This window comes from Carcharhinus amblyrhynchos, chromosome 26 (genome assembly GCF_965287045.1).
Source record: "Carcharhinus amblyrhynchos chromosome 26, sCarAmb.v2.hapA, whole genome shotgun sequence".
In the NCBI taxonomy this organism is placed as follows: domain Eukaryota; kingdom Metazoa; phylum Chordata; class Chondrichthyes; order Carcharhiniformes; family Carcharhinidae; genus Carcharhinus; species Carcharhinus amblyrhynchos.
In genome coordinates, this window is record NC_137349.1 from 29244492 (window position 1) to 29268967 (window position 24476).

The 24476-nt window shown below is 42.7% G+C and overlaps 1 protein-coding gene across 2 annotated transcripts; it reads left to right on the forward strand.

Annotated features, from left to right (window-relative positions):
* Window positions 1-1066: 1066 nt before the first annotated feature.
* On the forward strand, window positions 1067-22792 carry LOC145358573 (amyloid-beta A4 precursor protein-binding family A member 1-like). Of its 2 annotated transcripts, XM_080212738.1 has the most exons (11): window positions 1067-1161; window positions 1542-1684; window positions 6338-6374; window positions 7545-7690; window positions 8250-8336; window positions 8936-9112; window positions 9529-9705; window positions 11006-11218; window positions 15626-15745; window positions 18916-19056; window positions 20490-22792. In XM_080212738.1, exons 2-11 carry the CDS (start codon window positions 1637-1639, stop codon window positions 20559-20561), a joined length of 1218 nt encoding a protein of 405 aa, XP_080068864.1. In that variant the 5' UTR covers window positions 1067-1161; window positions 1542-1636; the 3' UTR covers window positions 20562-22792. The 2 variants fall into 2 exon arrangements, with proteins under 2 accessions (XP_080068864.1, XP_080068863.1); XM_080212737.1 differs by having other exon boundaries at window positions 1067-1684.
* Window positions 22793-24476: the final 1684 nt, after the last annotated feature.

Genomic DNA, 24476 nt, shown 5'->3' on the forward strand with positions numbered 1-24476 from the left:
CCCACCACTTGCATAGTCCTCTACAAGGATGTGGGATCCTTTGTATTAGTTAGGCTTCATTTTAAGGTATGTCTGCCCATGTAACTGATTGTGCTATGCTGTAAAGCTAACTTGGCCACATTTTAAAACTCAGTTTGGAATTACAATTCAAAAGAACAAGGCAAGCAAAGTTTTGTATAAACAGAAGCTTTCATGGTCACACAGCTGCAAATTGTTTTTGAAAGCTGGTACTGCTTGTGCCCAGCTATTTCATAACACAAGATAACTGAAAAGTTATAATACTCAATACAGCTATGTTGTGTCCAGTTTGATCCGGACTATGTCTGCAGTTCTTTGTAAGAAGTCTCACAACACCAGGTTACAGTCCAACAGGTTTATTTGATAGCAAAAGCCACTAGCTTTCGATGTTCGAACAAATAGTTTTTAATTGTCCCGATGTTTTATCTCCTGGGTTGATTGTGGCGGTGGAGATTCACCCCAAACTCTTGAAGACTCCAGGGCAATCCTGGAGAGTTGGCGACCACCCCACCCCACCCTTAGCTGCTGAAACAAAAACAGGAAGTGCTGGAGACACTCAAGACAAAGGGTCATCCAGACTGTGAAACGTTGGTTCGATTCTCTCCCCACAGACGCTGTCAGACCCGCTGAGATTTTCCAGCATTTTCTGTTTTAGTTTCAGATTCAGGGGGGATCAGGAATCTGATGGTCAGCCATGATCAAAGTGAATGGTGGAGCAGGCTCGAATGGCCCAGTCCTGCTTCTAGTTTCTATTCCAGCATCTGCAGTGTTTTGCCTTTATCATTGCTGCTGACAAATGATGTATTTTTGATTTGTTTCAGGGCTCTGGCACTGGCTGTTAGTTTAATTTCTAAGGTGTGGGGCAGTGTTTATTTGTCCAGAGGTTGATCCATTGTGAAGGGTGAGATTTTACAAACCAATCTCACTCAGGGTCTTATTTATGAATGAAAAGGACCACGTGGCTCTGGCGTCTGTGTGCGTCATCGCGCAAGGGAGGAGCGATTGACGTCGTGCGTGCAACCGTGCGTCGGGACGTCGAGCCGGGGCCGGGAGCCGGGCCTAGTGCAGGAGGTTTCCCAGAGTGTGGCTGCGGGGTTGGAGGCAGCTGGGTGACTGCAGCCCGGGCGGTGCTCAGGGAGTTTGGTGCGGACCCGGGAACGGGAATAGTTTGGTGGCCGGACAGTCCGAGTCGCTCAGGAACAGTCCCATCCCAATAAGGGCTTCGCTAGAAAGACAGAGCCGTGTCCCCTGTGAGCAGCCCGGGCTCTGTGTACCCGGAGTGAGGGGGCCTGGGCTCTGCACCCGGAGTGAGGGGCTCACTGTGAGGGGGCCTGGGCTCTGCACCCGGAGTGGGGGGTGGCTTGCTGTAGTTGGACTTCCTTTTAAGTTTGTGTCCGTTCTTCAGCTTCCCCCTTCCCTGACTTAAAAGAACATCCTTCCTCTGGAAATAATGGTGATTGGCTTGTCAATATGAGCAGCCAGGAAGATCTCACTGAGGTTAATGGACCCCTTCTCTCTTCCAGTCAGTGTATGAATGGGGTTAAGATGGATGATCAAGAACTGGACAATGATGATGATGAAGTAAACATGGGGACTCTTCTGGCTGAGGTTGGTGGAGATGGTTCTCAGGAAGACCTTCAAGGCAGCAGGAATGCCAATGGAGAAGGTCAGGGGGAAGACTTTTATGTTGATGAACACTGTGCGTATGTGAGCAAAGATGACAATGGGGATGAGAACTGTTTAGACAATATGGAACTAGATAAAGCAGTGACTGAAGGGGGCAGTGCTTCTGGTGCTGTGCATCTGTATTCATCAAACCTAAATGCTGATTCTGAAAACAACTTGATTGGAGATGGTGTATTAGATTTCAGTTCAGGTACTGACAACACAGAGGAAACATTACATTTTCAAGATAATGCAGATGATGATCACTGCCAGATCAAAGTGCTTTTGACTCAATTACGCCTCTATGAACAGGGCAGGATGACTTTGGACAGTAAAACAAAACCAGCTTCCCAGCCAATATTTGATGGCTTTAGTTTAGAAAGTGTGAGCAAATTCACAACAGATGGAGAGACTAATGCATTGACAGGTGATGATGGACAACAATTTGGTACAGTTAACCAGCAGGATGGTTTGACTGAGATGACTCATAAGCCTTTAATGTCAGCTGAGAGACCTAGAAGTTTGAATGGAAATGAGATAGAAAGTCTGGTCCATCATGGCAACGAACTATTCCAAGTAAGTTGTTCTGGCCCAAAATCTGGTGGTGTCGATCATGTGGTGTTTAGTGATCCGGTTACCAGTGCATTCCATCACCCACCAGAAGGAACTGAGAGAAAACACACAACCTCGCGAGAAGTTTGCAGTTGGCTAGAAGCTGCATCTGGGAATGAGTTTTATGAATCTCAGGGGAATATTGAGGAAATGCTCCAGGACCAACAATCACCTGACTTCTGTTCAGGCAAAGATGGGACGACTGAAGATGATTCAAGCCCCTCTCTAGATGGCGGGCCATTATTTAGGCTGCAGAAAGACTGGAGGAAAGAGGGAGAGGCTTTGTCTTTAGCCCTTAAAGAGTTAAAAGAAGAGGTTGAGAATATTAGCAAGTCCTTCCTACCCGATGATGATGTAGACCACGTTGATCCAGTGAAGCCAGGGGCCGGCCACACACACAGCAACGCCTATGAACGTGCTAGACAGGTAAGAACAAATTTGATTAGAATACTGCCTAATGAACTCTAATCGAATCCAATTCAGACTCATCAAATACAAGAAATAAAAACAAAAGCATATTTGAACTATCTCGCATTTGTGAAAGGAGGAACAGTTAGCATTCTGGGATAAAAGCAAAATACTGCGGATGCTGGAATCTGAAACAAAAGCAGAAAGTACTGGAAAATCTCAGCAGGTCTGACAGCATCTGTGGGGAGAGAATAGCGCCAACATTTCGAGTTTAAGACGACTCTTTGTCAGAACTCAGGAAGGTGCTTTCTGAGATGATGAGCTTTCACCTGACTGAAATACAACCTTTGTCTGACTTTGAGTCAGAGGTACAATAAATCAGGGCAGCTTCAGCTCATAGTATTAGCAGCTGGAGGTCCATGATGCAAACCCTCAGTAGGCTTCTTAAATTGGCAGCTGGACTTTTCAGCCTGAATGTATGTTCGGAGAAATGGATTTGGCATTGGTAAGATGGTGGTGTCTCTCTCTGATTAGGAGTGGAATCTGTCATTAGGATAATTTGCTATACAGTTGTTCCACTGCTGAGATCCCTCTGCCTGTCTGCAAAACCAGACTTGGCTGGTTGGCAACTTGAATTAAGTGAGGGCCCTGAAGGTAGATGACGTCAGTGGTAGCTCTTTATCTTTGTGCACAGCTGCTCTGTGTCTCTGGAAATGCCTATTTACAGTATTGTTGTTTCACTTCCTGTAGCTGGTGGTGCACAAGATAGATTTTCATTTGTTCTTATAGCAAGGTTGCTTGTCAGTCACCAGAGGCTCATAACTTAGAACAGAATCTACACAGTGTAGAAGGAGGCCATTCAGCCCATCAAGCCTGTACGACAACTATCCACCCAGGTCCTATCCCCGTAACGTCAAGTATTTACCTTGCCAAACCCCCTGACACTAAGGGGCAATTTAGCATGGACAATCAACCTAACCCACACATCTTTGGCATGTGGGAGGAAATCCACGCAGGCGCAGGGAGAATGTGCGAACACCGCATAGACAGTACCTGAGGCTGGGATTGAACCCATGTCCCTAGTGCTGTGGGACAGCAGTGTTAACAACTGTGCTACTATGCCATCCAAATATGAAGAGCGCAATTTCACAGCAAGCATGGCTGACGAGTTGCCTCTTCCACACCACCAGTCATTGGCGAGGATTGGAAGGATTTTTACAGGTTGAGACATAATCTGGCTGCATTACGAAAGCACTTTCCTTGGCCATCAGGTGCTGGAACTCAAACCCAGACCTCCTGGTTCAGGGGCAGGCTCTACACCATAAAACCTCCCCTTTTTTTATTATTGTAGTGGAGCCCAGTTCAATTTTAATGATTTTAAGAACATAAGAAATAGGAGCAGGAGTAGGTCAGCTAGCCCCTCAAGCCTGCCCTGCCATTCAATAAGATCATGGCTGATCTGAAGTGGCTCAGTTCCACTTTCCCACTTTCTCCCCATAACCCTTAATTCCCTTGCCTACCAAAAACCTATCTACCCGTGTCTTAAATATATTTAGCGAGGTAGCCTCCACCACTTCAACGGGCAGAGAATTCCAGAGATTCACCACCCTTTGAGTGAAGAAGTTCCTCCTCAACTCCGTTCTAAACTGCCCCCCCCCCCTTATCTTGAGGCTGTGCCCTCTAGTCCTGCTGGCCTTTCTGAGCGGGAAGAATCTCTCTACCTCCACCCTATCCATCCCCTTCATCATCTTATACATCTCTATAAGATCCCCCCCTCATCCTCCTAAACTCCAACAAGTAGAAGCCCAGTCTATTCAGCCTCTCTTCATAGTTCAACCCCCTCAACTCCGGTATCAGCCTAGTGAACCTCCTCTGCACTCCCTCCAAGGCCAAAATATCCTTGCGCAAGTGCGGCGACCAAAACCGCACACAGTACTCCAGCTGCGGCCTCACCAGTGCCCTATACAGTTGCAGCAAGACCTCCCTGCTTTTATATTCAATCCCCCTCGCTATGAAGGCCAGCATCCCATTTGCCTTCCTGATCACCTGCTGCACCTGTGGGCTGGGTTTTTGCGACTCATGCACAAGGACCCCAAGGGCCCTTTGCACCGTAGCATGCTGCAGCTTTTCGCCCTTTAAATAGTAGTCCCTCCTACTATTATTCCTGCCAAAGTGGATAACCTCACACTTGCTAACATTGTACTCCATCTGCCAGGTCCTTGCCCACTCACTGAGCCTATCTAGATCCCTCTGCAGACTTTCCACACTCTCCGCACAATTTGCTTTTCCACTTTTGTGTCATCGGCAAATTTCGACACCCTACACTCAGCTCCCTCCTCCAGATCATCTATATAAATGGTAAATAGCTGAGGCCCCAGCACCAATCCCTGGGGCACTCCACTAGTCACCAACTGCCAATCTGAATAGCACCCATTGATACCTACTCTCTGCCTCCTATTAGACAGCCAATCCTCTATCCACGCTATTGTATGATATTTTAGGATATTGGATTTGCTATATGCTTATATCAAGTGCTCTATGACCTGGGCCAACTGAGCTGTACCTATGACCTTTCCACCTGCTCTCAGCAGCATTACAGACAAGTTAGATGGGTCCGATTTAATGAAAAGTTTGCTAGTTGAAACAAACAGCAAGAGGAAGATAAAACAACTGGTACCATAGGAATCAACAGTGTTGTTTCTGATTATTCAAATATCCACATGTTAATTTTCTTTTGCTTTACTCTGCTGGTAGCCTCAGCCAGTTTAGTATCTGGTGCAGCAATAATTTCCTAACAAGGGAACTCTACACTGAGCCATTTATTGAAGAGAATGTAAAGGTGTGAGTTTGTGTTTCTATTCTAATAAACACTCGTGTAATATTTAGGGCTACTTGTTTCACATCTGCAAAAGGGCCTCAGGCAAGCGTGAGTTACAGTGACTTGTGCAAACATTCAGATACACAGGTGTGCACTTAAATTACATAAATGGTGTTTACAACAGAGAAGCTGGCCATTTGGCCAAATAGATCTGTGCTGGTGCTTAGACTGCACATGAGAACTCTTGCGTCACTTCATCTCACCACATCCCTCATGTACTTATTTCTTATACGCAAGTATGTTTTTTGCTCCAACTACTACTTAAGGGGGCTGGGTCAAAGGAAATATAGGTATTTTGAGGATTAGTGGTACATCTTGTAGACTGCACTGCATAGATGGAGATTCGTACTGATTCTTGCTTTTAATTTCTTACAAAGTTGTAAAAATTTTACAGCACAGAAAGAGACCTTTCGGCCCATGATGTCTGTGCCAGCCATCAAGCACTTATCTATTTTAACCATGTAATTTTCCAAGTTGTGATGAAAGGCCGTGGAGGTGGCAGTCCTGCATTCAAACAGGGTGAAACGGTGACTATAAGCCTGTGCCCGTCATTTTATGCCCTGACTGACTCAATTGATTCTGCTTGGGAAGTGCCTTCCATGTGACTCAGTAACGCACTGAGTAGTTTTATTACCAGAATTCTTTATTTTACTGATCGTTTTCTTTTTTTCCTGTTTGGACACAATGTTGGATTAAATCACTTCAAACAGTTGAACAAATGCATTTTAAATTTCCTTTGTCTTTTTTTTATTTCAGCCAAAGAAGAAATTTGCTTATCCAGCATTTAAAGAAGGTAAGCTGATTCCATTTAGGGAATTCATCTGCCTGTCATTCTTGTACTGAAAAGGGAAAAAGAAAGATTTGCATTTACATAGCACCTTTCACAATTGCAGCAATCCCAGAGTGCTGCGCAGTCAGTGAAGGACATTTTTATTTTTTGACGCGTAGTCATTGTTGTAATGTAGGAAACACAACAGCCAATTTTACTCATTATAATGCAGTAGACCCTTCATTTTCATTCTGTAAATTATAAGCCTTTTGCAACATATTGTATCTACTAAACAGAGCAACTGAGGATTAAACATGCTGCTTAGTGGGATGCACAGTGCATGCTTGTGTCCGCTTGCTTCGCAACATCAGCAGCAGATTATTTGTGTACTTAAATGTTTATAATTGTGCAATTCTTTTATTGCAATATAGTTTTCTTCTGCTGTTCTTATGATTGTCTATGTTATGAATTATGATCACTTGTTATATTTATATCATCAATACAATTCTGCACCTGATGGTTTTCAACAAACCAGTTGTCTGTCTAAGCCAACTATCTATCTGTCTAAGGCCCTGTGTTTCACAGTATGATAATGACTGGCGAGTCTCTTAGTGCTACAAATTAAAGTATAAATCATGTCCACATCACCTGAGAACTCCTCTGCTCTTCACATAATGCGACAGGACCTTTTATGCACAACCAAAAGGGTATACATGTCCTCATTTTAATATATATTCCAGTGCTAACGTTGTGGTGTAAATGCATATAACCGTATGTCCACCATAAGCAAAGCTGTAAGTTTAATCCTCAATTGCTCTACTTAATCATTCAACAAGATGCCAATTCCTTGGCCAATGATAAGTTAATTGATTTCCACTGGGCAATGCCAGGGCTTCTACAGCTTGCCTTAGCATCTCCTGGATTAGAGAGAATGAGGAGCAGGCTTCTTCTCCTGAAACGTTATCCATAGATTTCTGCTAGAAAGTATGTTAGCAAGGATATCAGTTGATGACCACTTCAGGTTTGCCTGTAATGAGCTCCAAGGTCAGAAATATCTGGCAGCATTTATTGTGTTCGTCCATGAAGAATGGTCACAAGGGCAGGTTCTTTCAGAAAGGCAGAAGATGGGATAGAAATAGGTTAAAACACAATGTTCAGCTAACAGTGTTTTTATTCTTTTCGCTCTCCATGAAGTGTTGGGACCTTGTGATTCTGAGGACCTCCTCGATGGAATCATATTTTCAGCAAGTTACCTTGGATCGACCCAATTGTTCTCAGACAAAAATCCATCAACCAACGTCCGAATGTCACAAGCGCAGGAAGCAGTGGGGAGGATAAAGGTGCTTGTAAAAAAGTATTGCAATTTGTGTATTTTTATTTGCTGAGAACATTCTCAAATTTTAGCAGTTTGTAATATGCTGCAAATATAATGAGAGTGGTCTTCAGCTGCCCTGTGTTCATTGTGATATTGATGCTGCTCAGTGTCAGATAGACCACGAAACCTGCACGGTTTGGTCCATAACCTGTACTTTTAGCTCACCTTGGATGTGATATTAGGTTGGCCCCAGCATCCCTGAGCTGGGAGAGAGGAAAGAAATCTTTAATCAGGTGTCCAGCTTCTTATTGTTGTCGAGTGACTCCTGCTGGGAACGCTTTACATGGGCATCAAGGAAGGACACCATTGGGGTTACTTTTTAATGTCCTTAAGTTGTACAGATAGCTGACATTCACTGTCTGGGTTCAGACAGTGAATTTCTTCACTTGAAGAACAGCTATATTAGCGAGGTACTGAGGGGTTCCTGTTACTTGAAGAGTCCAACAAAGAGTAAGCTTCTCCTGAGATTTACAGGAGGGCATAATGGGAATATAGATGAAGTAACTACTCTGTTTGTTTATTAGGCACCAGAAGGAGAATCACAGCCAATGACTGCAGTGGATCTGTTCATATCAACACAGCGAATTAAAGTACTGAATGCAGAAACGCAGGTAATGGAAGAAGTGACTATTAAGATCCGTACCTGGGATATTCTAAGCATGGTACACTGTCACTGGGTTTATTCCGTGCATTGGTATCCAGATAGTATATGAAAATTCCCACTTAATACACTTTAATTTTGTGAAATGCTCTTGATTTGTCATTGCCAATTGCTGTGAGGACCATTAACACCGGTGATAGACCTGAAACCATTAGTAAAGAAAGAGAGGACTTGTTTTTACATAGTGCCGTACAAAATTTCAGTGATTCTTTTGTAATGTAGAAACCATAACAGCCAGTATGGACACAGTAAGATCCCACAGCCTCAATCTGATAATGAAGCTGAGGCTTAAATATTGACCAGAAGACAGTAAAGTCCCTCTCTCTTATGAATAGTGTCTTGGATTTTCTCTGACAGCACACCCCCCCCCCCAACCTGTCTCTCTCTCTCTCTCTCTCTCTCTCTCTGACACACACACACACACACACACACACACCTATTAGACATGTTGAAATTCTAATGGGAGCAGATTAGCTGCATGTTTAACTGAAAAACATTTGGCAGGAATATGTCTTTGGTTTATTACAAATGGAATCGCTGTTTCTGTAGGAAACCCTGATGGATCACCCTCTACAGACCATTTCATACATTGCAGATATTGGAACGACGATAGTCTTCATGGCTCGCCGACGACTGCCACGTAAATCTCCAGACCAAGAAACCGGGAGCTCGCCTGCCGGGAAACGAGAGTACAAGATGATTTGCCACGTCTTTGAGTCAGAAGACGTGAGTAGCTTGAATTGTTTCATGATAGCATAGATGTTTAAACAATGATCCCCAGACCGCAGGGGAGTTCTCAGTTTGAATCGTAAGAGTTTTGTATTTGTTGACTGAACTATTATTTACATTGCTCTATGAATGAATTTTTTTTTGCAATAATAGTTTTTTCTTTGGCTGCGTGTTACTTTTTTGAGGTCAGAGTTTGAGTGGAATCCACAGACTTGTGCTGATTTTGCAGATCCTTCCCCACACTTAATAAAAGCTCTGATAAATTGAGTGCTGCAAGATGTCCTGTAAAGTGCTGGTGTTTGAATGTGTGCACACATGTACAAACCTCATTGTGTGATGTGTCTGTCTGTTTTAACTGCACGCCCCAATGTGCATTTCTTAAACCAATGCTTAGCTTCTGCCTTTGCTTGCAGGCATCTCTTATCGCACAAGCGATCGGCCAAGCTTTCACTGTGGCATACCAGCAGTTTCTCAATGCTAATGGTATCAATCCTGCAGATCTAAGTCCTAATGAATATAATGACTTACTGGACACCGAATTTTACAATGGGGATCTTGCACACTTTTCCAAATCAGAAAACTCCAAAGAGGTGAGTATCTGCCACAAAGTAAGTACTAACATAGTTTAATTTCTTTCAGTGTTAAGAGGCTGTTTGAAGATACCTGGAGGAGGGTAACTTTGGATGCGCAGAAAATAGCTGCTGGAAGGAGAGGGGGCAAGTTGATCTATTAAACCTGGTACAAGGTCAAACAAATAGTAAGCACAGAGCAGTGTGGGACTATAATATAGTAGCCCTGATTTTAAAACAATTGTTCCTGGTACACTCTGCTGCCACAGATTTGATTTGATTTATTATTGTCACATGTATTAGTATTCAGTGAAAAGTATTGTTTTTTGTGCTGTATACAGACAAAGCATACCATTCATAGAGAAGGAAAGGAGAGAGTGGAGAATGTAGTGTTACATTCATAGCTAGGGTGTAGAGAAAGGTCAATTTAATGCAAGGTAGGTCCATTCAAAAATCTGATGGCAGCAGGGAAGAAGCTACTTTTGAGTCAGTTGGTCCATGGTCTCAGAGTTTTGTATCTTTCCCCCAATGGAAGAAGGTGGAAGAGAGAATGTCCGGATGTGTGGGGTCCCTTGATTATGCCGGCTGCTTTGCCGAGGCAGCGGGAAGTGTAGACAGAGTCAGTGGATGAGAGGCTGGTTTGAGTGATGGTCTGGGCTTAATTCATGACCCTTTGTCGTTTCTTATGGTCTTGGACATAGCGGGAGCCATACCAAGCTCTGATACAACCAGAAGGAATGCTTTCTCTGGTGCATCTGTAGAAGTTTGTGAGAGTTGTAACTGACGTGCCAAATTTCCTTAGTCTCTTGAGAAAGTAGAGGTGCATAGTGATGGAGCAAGTGAATGTTTAATGTGGTGGTTGGGGTGCGAGTCAAGCAAGCTGCTTTGTCTTGGATGATGTGAACTTGTGCTGTTGGAGCTGCACTCAGCCAGGCAAGTATCCCATCACACTCCTGACTTGCACTTTGTAAATGGTGGACAGGTTTTTGGGAGTCGGGTGCAATCTGACTTTAAATTAACAAGAGATTAAAGTAGAAAAATATGTAACAGCCAAACCAAACGTAATTGCGTTGCCCCCCTGAGGACAGTTAGAATCTGTGGAATAGTAACCAAAAGCCCTCCAGAGGTGAGTGGAGAAAATTGGAATGTGGGTGTGGGATTAACGGGGAGACTACTGGTTAGAAATTGTGTCCCATCGTGTTTCTAATTCTTCTCAGCTTCTATGTCATGTAGTTCCATCATTTAGAATCTGTGATGCTATTTTCACTGAGAATTTCCACTATGAATGTTTGTGATTAATGCAGTTTTGTTCTCTGCACAGGTCCACATAGAAAAGGCAAAAGGAGAGATTCTTGGCCTTGTGATAGTGGAGTCTGGCTGGGGCTCCATCCTTCCCACAGTGGTGATAGCCAATCTCATGCACGGTGGGCCCACAGAGCGATCAGGAGAGTTGAATATCGGCGACCAGATCATTTCTGTAAATGGCACTAGTTTAGTTGGATTGCCTCTCGCCACCTGCCAGGGCATCATAAAGGTATTGAATTTTTGCAGCTTTGTATTTACTGAGACTTGCTCTCTCTTTATCTAATTCTTTAACTTACAGTTTCATGGGCAGTAACAGTCTTTAATATAAAGTATAGTTGGTTCCACCGATGTGTAGTGACATAAGTTTCTGAATGCAGCATTCTCGGATGTGCCAATTGGATTTCCTGTTGGCAGTGACTTTGATCCACAGAGACCAGGTGATATTGGATTCAATCTAAGCTGGTGTCATAGAGCCTAACTGATCTTCATATCTCCAAGCTATGAAAGGGGGGAGTGAGCCAAGGCCTTGATCAGTATCTGGCCATTGCTACTGGGACGTGAAAATGAGTGGGTGACAGGTATTGGACTCATTTGATGCCCTCTGTTTGAATCTGCATGTTATATTGTCTGGACAGCAGGTAAAGAAGGGCAGTTGTGTGTGGTACTGAGAGCACATTGGCACACTGGAACTATATTTCAAAAATCAGTACTCTAAGGAGAGATGAAGAGAGAATTGGACAGACCAAAAATAATTTTGGGAGAGGATATAAGATTTTCATAATTCTAGCTTTTTTTGAATGCAAAAACTTGAAAGACTTATTGATTGCCTGAGTGAGGTGATGACCTAGTGGTATTATCGCTAGACTATTAATCCAGAAACTCAGCTAATGTTCTGGGGACCCGCCATGGCAGATGGTGGAATTTGTATTCCATATACTGAAAATATCTGGAAATAAGAATCTACTAATGACCATGAAACCATTGTTGGAAAAACCCATCTGGTTCATTCATGTTGTTTAGGGAAGGAACTCTGCCCTCCTTACCTGGTCCAGCCTACATGTGACTCCCAAGCCACAGCAATGTGGTTGATACTCAAATAGCCTCCAAGGGCAAATAGGGATGGGCAATAAATGCTGGGCAGCCAGCGATGCCCACGTCCCACAAATGAATTAAAGAAAAAACAGAATCTGTGCAACCACGAAGGTAGCATTTCAAATTATTTACTTACCAGTAGCCCTCAAGGTACTGTTGTTTGTGTTGCCCTTTTTAGCGAATGAAATTGTTCAGACACATATGTGGAATAAATATAGCTAGGATATATTGAAAAATGGAATCACGTGGCACAGGAGAAGGCCATTTGGCCCATCTTATTTGCACTGACTCTCTGAATGAGCAACTCATCTGGTGCCACTCAACTACCTTCTCTCCATAACCCTGCATGTTCTTCCTTTTCACATATCAGTCTAATTCCCTCTTAAATGTTCAAACTGAATCCACCACACTCTCAGGCAGTGTATTCCAGATCCCAACCACTCGCTGTGGCCTCACTTTTACTAATTATTTCAAAGCTGTGCCCTCTCATTCTCTATCCTTTCACGAATGGGAACAGTTCTCCCTGTCCACTCTGTCCAGACAACTCTCAATTTTGAATAACTCTCCTCGGCTTTCTCTTCTCCAAGGCAAACTATCCTAACTTCTCCAGTCTGTCTTTATAACTGAAGTTTCTCATTCCTCATCATGTAGGGTCATTAGAATGTATAATCCAATATAGCATTCAGAATATTCATGGTGACAATACCCATCTGGTTATATTCCAAGTTGAATTGGGTGCTAAGGCTGCCAAGGATCTGGTTTAATCTGAAGCAGTGGTTGAAGGCGGAGATGAAATCAATGGCACGGGAACAGAATTCATTGCAGGAGTTGAAGATGCTGGCTTTGGCTTGGCCTTTTCTAGGTTTATTTGGAAAAAACTTCAGATCATTTGTGTTGTACAAGCAGTCAGACAGCATTGAAGCAATGGAAGGGACAGAGATCGAACTGGGTGTTGTCAGTATATATGTGGAAACTAATTCTGTGCCTTTTGGGTAGAGTAGATTTTGAAGAGGAGAGCTCCCAGGAAACGATCAGATTTTCTGTGAATCCACCTGATCTGTCGTGAAGTAAAACTTTAGTACTTTTGAATGTTTGTTCATGATAACTCAAAAGTTTGAAAAGTATGCTTAACAGTTCCATTTTGTAGTTTACTATTTGATTTCATTTATTATTGTCACGTGTATTAGTATACAGTGAAAAGTATTGTTTCTTGTGCACTATACAGACAATGCATACCGTTCATAGAGAAGGAAAGGAGAGAGCATATGCTGAACATAGTGTTACAGTTATATCTAGGGTGGAGAGAAAGATCAGCTTAGTGTGAGGTAAGTCCATTCAAAAGTCTGATAGCAGCAGGGAAGAAGCTCTTTTTGAGTTGGTTGGTAAGTGACCTTTGTACCTTTTTCCTGATGGAAGAAGGCAGAACAGAGAATGCCCTGGTTGTGTGGGGTCCTTGATTATGGTTCAAAGCGGGAGATGTAGGCGGAGTCAATGGATGGGAAGATGACTGGTATTCAGCTACCTAGGGGCCATTGTTGGAATAAGTTAAGCCAGACAGATCAGAAAGTCCAATATTTAATGAGATGATAAAAGCAAAATACTGCAGATGCTGGAATCTGAAACAAAATCAAAATGCTGGAAAATCTCAGCAGGTATGACAGCGTCTTAGAATCATAGAGTTTTACAGCATGGAAACAGGCCTTTCGGCCCAACTTGTCCATGCCGCCCTTATTTTTTTAAAAAAACGCCTAAGCTAATCCCAATTGCCCACATTTGGCCCATATCCCTCTATACCCATCGTACCCGTATAGAGCCAATGTTTCGAGTCAGGATGATAGCTCTGATGAAGGGTCATCTGGAGTCGAAACATTGGTTCTATTCTCTCTCCACAGATGCTGTCAGACTTGCTCAGATTTTCTAGCATTTTCTGGTTTAATTAGATGTCCCTGGCAGGGAGGTAGGTGTGGTGTCCTGTGAACCTTGAAGTTAGGGAGAGAAAAATCAGCTGGAGAGAGGTTCTTTGCCATCCCAGTAAGTGTTTGTTTGTGGCAGTCAACAATGACAGGATCTAAAAACAGAAAATGCTGGAAATAATAAATTCACCAGTAGATCAGACAGAAACAACATTTTTATTTCTTTTTTCATAGAGCTTGCCTGACCTCCTGAATATGTTCTTTTTTTTAAGTTACAGATTTGAAAGGTCTGCAGTATTTTGTTTTGTGTTCATAATCATTTAGCTTGACAGTATTGCCCCCAGTGGTGGAAAAGAAGCTGCTGTACAATTTCAGCATGAGAGTGGCGGCTACATCCATGAATTTCACCTCAGCATGCCAAAATTAATAAATGAAAAATAATTAAACAGAAGGTTGCTGTCAGATGCAATTGAATCATAGAATGATTACAATTGAGAAGGAAGTTGTTCAGTCTCATTTTCTGCAGGCAACTGGCAGGGCACAGTTCAGCTAGTTTTACCTCCCCACCCTGTTCCAATCTTCTCTCTTCGGTTGTTATCCAATTTCAAACACACTCAATTGTACGTGGCTCCTCCCCTACGCTGTCCATACATTCCAGAGCCTAACCAATCATTGTCTTTAAAACAAAAGCCTTTCCTCCTCTCACTGTTGATGCTTTTGCCAGTCTCCTTAAAATCAATATCTTGTGATTCTCAACTCACTTGTGACACACCTGATGAAGGAGTCTGAGGCTCCAAAAGCTACCAAATAAACTTGTTAATCTTTAACCTGATTTATTGTCACGTGTTGGGATCGAATGTAGAACATTACAGTGCAGCACAGGCCCTTCAGCCCTCGATGTTGCGCCAACCAGTGGAACCAATCTAATGACCCTCTAACCTAAACTATTCCAATGTTATTCATGTGCCTATCCACTGACCATTTGAACGCCCTTAAAGTTGGCGAGTGACCACAACTGCTGCAGGCAGGGCATTCCACGCCCTTACTACCCTCTGAGTAAAGATGGTGAAGTAAAGATAGTGGAAAGTGTTGTTTCTTATGCACTTCTACAGACAAAACATACTGTTTATTGTGTACATAGGGGAGAAGGAAAGGAGAGCGTGCAGAACATGGTGTTGCAGTCTCTTCTGTATGGAGAATGATCCCTGTTTTGCCAGTCTGCCCGTGTAATTGAAGTTCCTCATCCCTGGACCCATTCCTGTTAATCTTATCTGCACCCTGTCTAAAGTCTTTCTAGCCTTCCTGCATGTGTTATTCAGAATTGGACAGAATGCTCTAGTTGAGGCTGAAGCAGTGTTTTACGAAGATTCACCATAACTTGCTTACCTTTGAACTCCATGCCTCTATTTCCCACCACCAGAGTGAAACAAATGACATATAATTGCTGGATTTATCCTTGCGTCCTTTTTTGAAGAAGTTTGGTGCTTATTCAGTGTGACTCTGACTAAGATGAGGCATGGTTAGTGCTGCTAAGCAGCCTTTACATGGTTTTTGTGATGATCTTATCACTAGTTGGAGACTCTTTTTCCAGAAAATCTTTCTTTCTGACATTTTATGTATTGTTTTTAAAGGACTTGAAATACCAGACTGAAGTGAAGCTCAATATTGTACGCTGTCCGCCAGTCACAACAGCTATTATCAAACGACCAGACCAGAAGCACCAGCTTGGATTTAGTGTACAAGATGGAATTGTAAGTAAGATGTTGGGCAGGATTTTCCTTCCCGCTCCACAGTGTGTTTCCAGGCAGGATGCTACCCGTTGGCAGTGGGATTTTATGGTCCCGCTTTTGTCAATGGGGTTCCCCATTGAATGCACCCCTCACTACTAGCAAACCTGCAGCAGGGGCGTGACATGGATGGGACCATAAGATCCTGCCAGTGTAAAGGGCAGCAAGCTTTGGGTGATTGTGTATAAATTTTACAAATGTTACTGTAAATCGATTTAAACCAAAGGAACTTCTAGTCTTCCGGGCCCTGCCATTTGATCGAAAAAAAAGTTTACACTGTTCAGAGAAACAAGTACTAATATTGTAGCATTCTACCCATGTCAGGAATCAAAGTAAATTAAACTGCTTGTAATGAAAATATTTTAAACTAAACTTTTAACCATGTCTTTTACCCTCTCTCAATTTCCTTCCCTCCTTTTGTAATTGTCTAGGCTAAATTTTAATAAGTTCTTGTTCTAAACCGTTTTACATTTGACTACTTGTTCTGCCTGCTGGGTTCCACTGTTGGTGGTAGATTGACACAGTGATTAGCGCTGCTGCCTCACAGTGCCAGGGACCTGGGTTCGATTCCCAGCCTGGGTCACTGTGTGAAGTTTGCACATTCTCCCCGTGTCTGCATGGATTTCCTCCAGGTGCTCTGATTTCCTCCCGCAGTCCGAAAGATGTGCTTGTTAGGCGCATTGGCCATGCTAAATTCTCCCTCAATGTATCCAAACAGGTGCTGGAATGTGCTGACAAGGGGATTTTCACAGTAACTTCATTGCAATGTTGATGTTAGCCTACTTTGTGACACTAATGAAATAAACTTTAAACTTTGGAACAGAGAGCAATAAATACTGTACATTAGCTGAAAGCTTGGCACCAAGCAGAATCAGTTGCCATTGTGATGCTGGTATCTTCATTGTATATAGACAGGATAATTTGTCTGCTGTACTGAAAGGATTGAGATTGATTTTCAATTTACAAATCAAATTGAACTTATCTGAATGATGTTTAACTTCAAATTCATCTGAGTTCCCAGGGGAAATTAAGTGGCATAATCCTTTCTGTCTATTGTTCTGATAAGTCAAGATACCTGTGATTATTAATTAACCCAGAATCTTGATAATTGCATCGAGTATTTATTTAAACCAACCTTACTGGCACAGAGATTATCTGGTCATTATCCTACCTGTGTGACCTTGCTGAGTGGAAACTTGCCTTCTGTGGCTCTTTTATTTATAACAGTGATGATGCATCTATGCTTAAAAAAAAGCAGATAATTGGCTGTAAGATGTTTTACGACATGGCCGTGGAAGGTGTTGTGTAAATTCTAGTTCTTTCAAAGGGGAAACTTTGTGGGCTGGATCCGAGTTATGGCATGTACCAATCCATGTGTGAATCAGGATGTTCCCTTTTTAAAAATCTCTGCATGTATTTAAACAGTGTTAACTATTCCTATCTTGAGCTGTTCCCTTCTTGAAAACAAAAGTACTGCATGTTAAATGAGTTAACATTGACTGTTGAAGGTAAAAATGGCAGTTGTTTTGTATAAGGCAAGGTTGCATTAACTGCTTTGAGATGTATGACCAGGTAATAATGTATATTTGGTGATGTTCTTTGAGGATGGTCAATTGGTCAGCACGAGAGTGGTTCTTCAACTGGTGTCATGGGATGTTTTAACAATCATCTAGGTGGGCTGACAAAGCTTCAGTTGAAGCTTTCACCCAAAGGATGGCACTTCTGACAGTGCAGCATTGTACCGAAGAGTACCTTTACTTTTAGTTATGTTGTACTCTTCAAAGTGCCGGATGGAAATGGAATTGCCAGGATCAGCAGCTCAGGAAAAACATCGGTTAACTACATTGAAGTGCTTCCTCTGCTCTGCCCTTTGTCTGCCATTATTTTTCATTTCTGATTACTTTTATATTACTAATTGGTGTTAAATCAGGGACCATTTTAAGCTGTTAAACTGTGCGCAATAGCGGTTGCTTCACACTGTCTAAACTAAATTAATTTAAAACCATTAAAGCAAGCATTGTGCATCTTTGTCATTGGATACTGCCACTTTAGACATCTGTTGAGGGCTGGGAGTGAGTTACAGGGACTGTAACCTAACCCAGAGATTGAGATCAGTGCTGACGTCATCTGGACCCATTGATCAGTTTAGTTTTAAACTTGCTTTGCAAAACCTTGTTTTTATTCAGAATAGCTGCAACCTGCTGAGTTGCTTACGTGTGGTGTGTTTTGAGTGAGACATTTGAAAATTACATGACAATGAACCCTTTGTGTGCAGTGATCAGATTGGTCAGGTCAGATATGCTTCCCCGTGCTTGCTGCTGCTGAGTGACTACATTCCCACTGTGATGCTTATGGAGCAAAGATACCAACCATTCAACATGCCATTCAAAACTCTTATGGATTTTTTTGATTGATCAATAAAGAGCTTACTGAAATGCTCAGAGGAAGAATAGATTACCAAAAGAGCTTTAAATTTATTTTGAGAAATAAGTGTAGGAAAGGAAAGCAAAAATCATAGAATGTTTACAGTACAGAAGGAGGCAACACAGAGGATGGTGGGTGCTTGGAACTCGCTGCTGGGGGAGGTAGTGGAAGCAGATATGATAATGACTTTTAAGGGGTGTCTTGACAAATGCACAAGTAGGATGGGAATAGAGGGATACGGTCCCCGGAAGGTAGGGGGTTTTAGTTCAGGCAGGCAGCATGGTCGGTGCAGGCTTGGAGGGCCAAAGGGCCTGTCCCTGTGCTGTCATTTTGTGTTCTTTGAGGACATTTAGCCCTTTGTTTCTATGCCAGTTCTCTGCAAGAGCAGTTCATCTGATGCTATTCCTCTGCCTTCTCCCTAGCACTGTAAATCTTTCCTCCAGATAGTGATCTGATTCTCTGATAGAATCATTGAATATAAAAGTAAATTTTTTAAAAATCCCAAACATTTTAAATAATGGGAAAGGAGAAATAGCGAAGTGATAACAAGGCGAGTAGGATTGTTGTGTAACATTGTTTTTATTTTTAAGGAACTGGGATTAAGGCCTTGACGTAAAATCAGCAACGATTCAACATCCTAACAAGCAAACAAGTTAATGTAGCTAATGTGTCTGAATGTAGCTAAATTTTCTTTCGACTTGTTGATTCAGATCTACAGCCTCATGAGAGGTGGAATTGCAGAGCGAGGCGGAATCCGAGTAGGGCACCGCATCATTGAAATAAATGGACAAAGTGTTGTTGCAACTCCACATGAAAAGATTGTGGAAAGACTATCGAATGCCACTGGTGAAGTAAGTAGCAAAAGTACAGAACAGGTTATTAAGAAAAAAAGAACTGTCTAATCTCTGCTTTCTGAGAGGTTCTCTGGACTGATGATACAGCCCTGTGTGATACTGAGGCATACAGACCAGATTCCATTTCCAGTCCCTACTGAACCAGACTGGGTCAGCACTAGGGTTCCTGAACAACTTTGGGTTGGGGAGGGACAAAAAAAATTAAGGTTTCCTGCTCATGTTAACCATTCAGTGGACTTAATGCATTGTGTGTCTGCGTAGGTATTGTGTAAAGGCAGAGTAGATCCAGGCTGTGATTCTCCTACAGTTGAATGACCTGCCACTTGGACAAGGCACCACTGAGAACACTCGATGCCTGTGGAACTAACCCCTGGAAAGAATTTGCTACTACTGAAAAATCAAAGAAAAATTGATAGATAAGAAAGTCAACTTATAATTGCTTCTGGAGTAGGTTCCCTTGGACACATACATGATGAATTTGAAATTTGTATTGTACTTGCACTCATACCTGTGTCAAGAGTGTTGCTACATCAAACCTTTACCACCATTGTTAAAAACTTGCAACTGTCCATCAATTGCCAGTACTTATTAGTGGACAGCCCCATGTGATGAATAATTGCTCTGCACCAGCTTGGTTTCCATGCATGTTATGGTGTCCAACATATCAAGTAACATTTGTAAAATGTTTTAATCTTCCTTTCAAAATATGCTCCCAAAGTCAAATTGAGCAATTATTTTTCCTGTGCTCTTCCCCTCACCAACTGACATCAGCACAGTGGTTATTACCGCTACCTCACAGCGTCAGGGACCTGGGTTTAAATCCCAGCTTGGGTCACTGTCTGTGCAGAGTCTGCACGTTCTCCCAGTGGGTTTCCTCTGGGTGCCCCGGTTTCCTCCCACAGTCCGAAAGATGTGCTGGTTAGGTATGTTGGCCATGCTAAATTCTCCCTCAGTGTACCTGAACAAGTGCCAGTGTGTGGCGACTAGGAGATTTTCACAGTAACTTCATTGCCATGTTAATGTAAGCCTGCTTGTGGCACCAATGAATAAACTTTAAACATCTAATCTCTTGCTCAAAATAATCTACTTCATTAATGAGCTTGGACAGTGAGTGCTGGCAGACTGGTCACCTCCAGAGAGGCATCACAGTCCAATCCAGCCTGACCAGACGCTGTTACATTTTCCTGAAGGGATTAGTGATTAGGAGCACCAGCACTAGCTGGCTCAGTCTCCCTTCACCCCATCCCCAAGCAAGGGTACTGAGGTGAATTGGATAATAGTTGCTGCCCTGGCTCACAACACAGACCTGATTAAAGCTGGGCTTATGACCCGAGGCTCAGTACTGCCTGAAACTGCATTCCATTTACACAAAGAGTACAGATTTGGAAATGCTGTGGAGTATTTACGCCAAAACTCTTTTCCTTACCTAGATACACATAAAGACAATGCCAGCTGCAACGTACAGATTGCTAACAGGACAGGAACAACCAATATACATCTAAGGAAAGCATCATCACCGCTTGCAAGCTGAAAACATTTTGGGATGTAAAGCTTCCACATTAACTTGGCTTGGTCGATTGTGCCACGATAAATAACAGCACCATCTTTAACTGGCATGTTCAAGAGCTGACTTGTCACAACCGTTCTACCCTGCATTAAATTGGCTGCCATTATAAGAGTGAAGAGCTGCAGCAGTACCACAGCCAGCATCTGAGAGGAAGAAATAAGCCAGCTTTAGGGCAGGAAGGTCTGCACGTTGGAGACCCTGCCATTGGAATGGAGTGCAGCACTGTGTGTATCATGGAAAAGCTTTTGCCATATCACCAGCACAAACTAGTTATCACATGGCACCTGTAAGGAGCTCCATTGTTTATTTCAGTTAAATCTCACATGGATTAATTTTATCATTGGTAAGGACATGAGCCTGATAACTATTTTAATCAACTGATTTATTTAAAAATACATAAGCTAAAGGAATTTGTGTAACAAGCAGACTGGTCTGCCATCTTATGTTTCGAAGCACTTTGGGCAATGGATTTTGTGTCATCCTAGAGACCATGAAGGTCTTAATTCTGTCCTATGTGAATGGTGCCTTTCCAATAGCACCACATGTTGAGATAAGGACTTCAGATTACATTCTTGAGTTTTTGCTCTGATCAAAACAAAATGTAGTTGACAACCTTTTGTTGAGATCTGTCAAAATTCATAGCACAGTTATGGGTGCAAAAATTAGTGCCTCTAAATAAGGAGATTAAAGTATTAGCTTGGGGGTTCCTGCTTCTGATCATTACCCAGTGATTCTTGCTGGAAAGAGCACTTGTGGGCAATGGACAAGGATAGATTGGGGGTCAGTGAAATATTCTGCTGATCCTGAATGTCTCTCTCAAATCCCCACTCTATCCAGTTGCTGGACACCTGCTTGATTCTTGGGGCTGTACCCAGAGCCAGGTTCAAAGTTCGCCAAACTGCTTCCCAACAAAGGTCAGCACCCACACAATTGCTCCCATGAAACTTCACCAGTATATAGTACAGTTTAGACTTGTATATCTAGGAAAGCTCCATTTTAGTTCATATTTAATCAGTGTACATCCAGGAAGTATGAAAGAGAATTCTAAAACAGCAAAGCTTTGTCTAATTCTGAGGAGAAATTTGTCTTCAGGAACTTTAGTGAAAGAACAAATTTAGTCATCATCCAGTGACTCCCATGGGAGTGTTTGTGGAAATCAGGGTTGGGAAGGGCTGTGATATACTCTGCAATAGAATAGACTGCCTGGGTTCATGGGAAGAATAGCTACTTTTATAGTGACCTGGGGTGATTAATGCCTGCGAAAGTTAGCCCCCATATCAGTTATTCTTTCAGTAGAAAAGAAATGGAAAGTAGTGTTTGGTGCAGTGTGGGGGTAGGTGATTAAGTGCATTGGAAAAACTGAGGATACCTCATTTAACGAATACTTGCCTTTGGTGCCTTATAAAGCACCATTAAGCTTAGGGTGCTTGGTAAGAACCAAAATTCTGACTTGACTCCAGTGCATGCAGCAAAGTTTGTACACGGTTTCACATGCACAAGGAATTATTGTTAACTGCTGAGAAAAAGGCTCCCCCCTGGCTGAGCTGGGAACTGCAGCGTCTGATGTTTTACTGACCAATCCCTGGTTCAGTTACTCAGATCTGTGCTGAATTAGCTAGCCTCCGCTGAGACAGTTTACAAAGCAATAGGATCAGGGGCTGCTATTCTCTGGGCTAGGGGGAGGAGAAGACTCAGCCCTGAGCTCCTGCACCTTATCATTATCGTTTCTCTGCTGGAAGATATGCCGGTGTGGGCTGAGTTAAACACTGCCTGAGGTCCACAGACCTGTGGAACGGTACCCCAGCAGGAGTCAGTATCTCCAGACAAGAGGGAGGGCAGAGAAAGTCTACAACCCTTAATGCATTGGAATTTTCTCGAGTTGTATCCTTGTGCTATATTAATTACAGCGGAAGTTAACGACTAGCTAATGACTGCTCTGAGTTTGATGCATGTAGTGTTAATTCATACACCTGTAATTGCCTTTTCTACATGGGTCTGCCCTGAATTCTTCCAAAGGAATGTGCTATTGACGTGTAATTTTCTTTTTGGAATTTTAAATGCAAACAAGAGACTGGGCAGATTGTCGTGAGTTTTTGAGTAATTATATAATAGTGCTTCCTTCATGTGGTGCTCATTTGCATTTTTCCATTGCAATAAACAGTTATTATGGCATAAGTACATTTCTTAGTTAAAAATGGGGGTGGTTCGGGTTGTCTTAGTCTATCTTCTCTTTAGTTGCGTTTTGGCAAATGCTAATGAATTCACAATCCCTTCATCTGAAAAAGACTTCCCGACTATCAGCCCCACTGTGTTCCAAACACACCAGGAGCAGTTTTCCAAATGTTAAAGTTTATTTATTAATCACAAGTAGGCTTACATTAACACTAATAAAGTTACTGTGAAAATCCCCTAGTTGCCACACTCTGGTGCCTGTTTGGTACACAGAAAATTTAGCATAGCTAATGCACCTAACCAGCACGTCTTTGAGTGTGGGAGGAAACCCATACAGATACTGGGAGAACATGCAAACTCCAGACTGCCCCAAGCTTGGGATTGAACCTGGGTCCCTGGTCCTGTGAGGCAGCCGTACTAACCACTGTGCCACCGTGCATGGCTGGTGTCCTAGCCTCAGCCACATTTCTTAACAAATTATTTTCCGGCATCTGTCCTCAGCCCTCTCAACCTTCAAGATATGCCTTTGCTGGCTGAATATGCGTGAATGTTATTCCTGAATGAACTTCTATTGTCCCTGGTAATGGAATGCATTCTTAGCAATGAGTATAGCTTGATGTATATGGGTAGGCGGAATAATGCACATTGCAATTGGAAACGATATACTACGATTAATGGTGTGCCCACTGAATATCAATGCCTGATGAAACAGAGCAGGTGCAGACCATTCAGCCCCTCAACCAGCTGGGTGTTGGTGAACCAGAATCTGAGCAGTTTGCCATTGAAACTCGAGAGGGAGAATTGTCTGACCTGAGCAATATATATCGACACTGGGAAATGAGCTAAATAATAATAGATGCTGCACACCCAAGGCAATGCTGGAATGTTGATTAGATTTTCAAACCACTTTATACCACGTGAGCAAAGCAACACAGGCTTGGGCTGGGAGAGATCAAGTACATTGAAAAACACATGGCAAATATTTAAATTCTGACTGTGTCCTTTCTGAAAGAGATCTTACTATTTTGATGGGATACAGAAGCGGGTGGGGTGAGTATTGCATTCGTATCAAATCTTTGCTCTCTATCGACTTGCGTGGTTTTATTGCTCAGTAGACTTTTGGGCAATTTGCCACATTTTGCCACCCTCTACAATTTCAAATGAGAACTATAGGTGGGAGTTTTGGCTTTGCTCACCCCGAAACTGGAAAATCCTGCCCACGGTCAACAGACGATTCCTGTGGCAGGCAGAATGAGAAAACTTGCCTTATGATCTCATATGACCCAACACGCTGTGTCCCACTCCTCAACAGCTCTGAAAGTAACAGGCCCCAAAGGTGGGGTGAGCCTCCCCACAGGGTTAGCATTAGCAGTGAGTGGCTGCCAGGTTTTCAGCTGGGTTACAAATTTTACTCAGGCAGTGATGTCACTCAGTGTAAACATCTGGTTTGGGTGAGTGACTGGTGCCATTGAGAGTCAGCAATCTAAGAGGAGGGGAAAAGAGCAGTTGAGCTTTGACAAAACAGTCACCTGCACTCAAAACGTCAGCTCTTTTTTTTCTCTCCCTACAGATGCTGCCACATTTATTGAGATTTTCCAGCAATTTCTCTTTTGGTTTTAGATTCCAGCATCCGCAGTAATTTGCTTTTATATAAGGAAAAGAACAGTTGGTTGTTTGC

What these genes read in the sequence shown, in the direction of transcription:
- LOC145358573 (XM_080212737.1), top strand. Translation starts at nt 1,637, where the DNA reads ATGGTTCTCAGGAAGACCTTCAAGGCAGCAGGAATGCCAATGGAGAAG. An exon ending in CAGGAATGCCAATGGAGAAG is followed by an intron (nt 1,685 to 6,337) that starts GTCAGGGGGAAG and finishes TTTTTATTTCAG; the next exon opens with CCAAAGAAGAAATTTGCTTA. An exon ending in TACTGAATGCAGAAACGCAG is followed by an intron (nt 8,337 to 8,935) that starts GTAATGGAAGAA and finishes CTGTTTCTGTAG; the next exon opens with GAAACCCTGATGGATCACCC.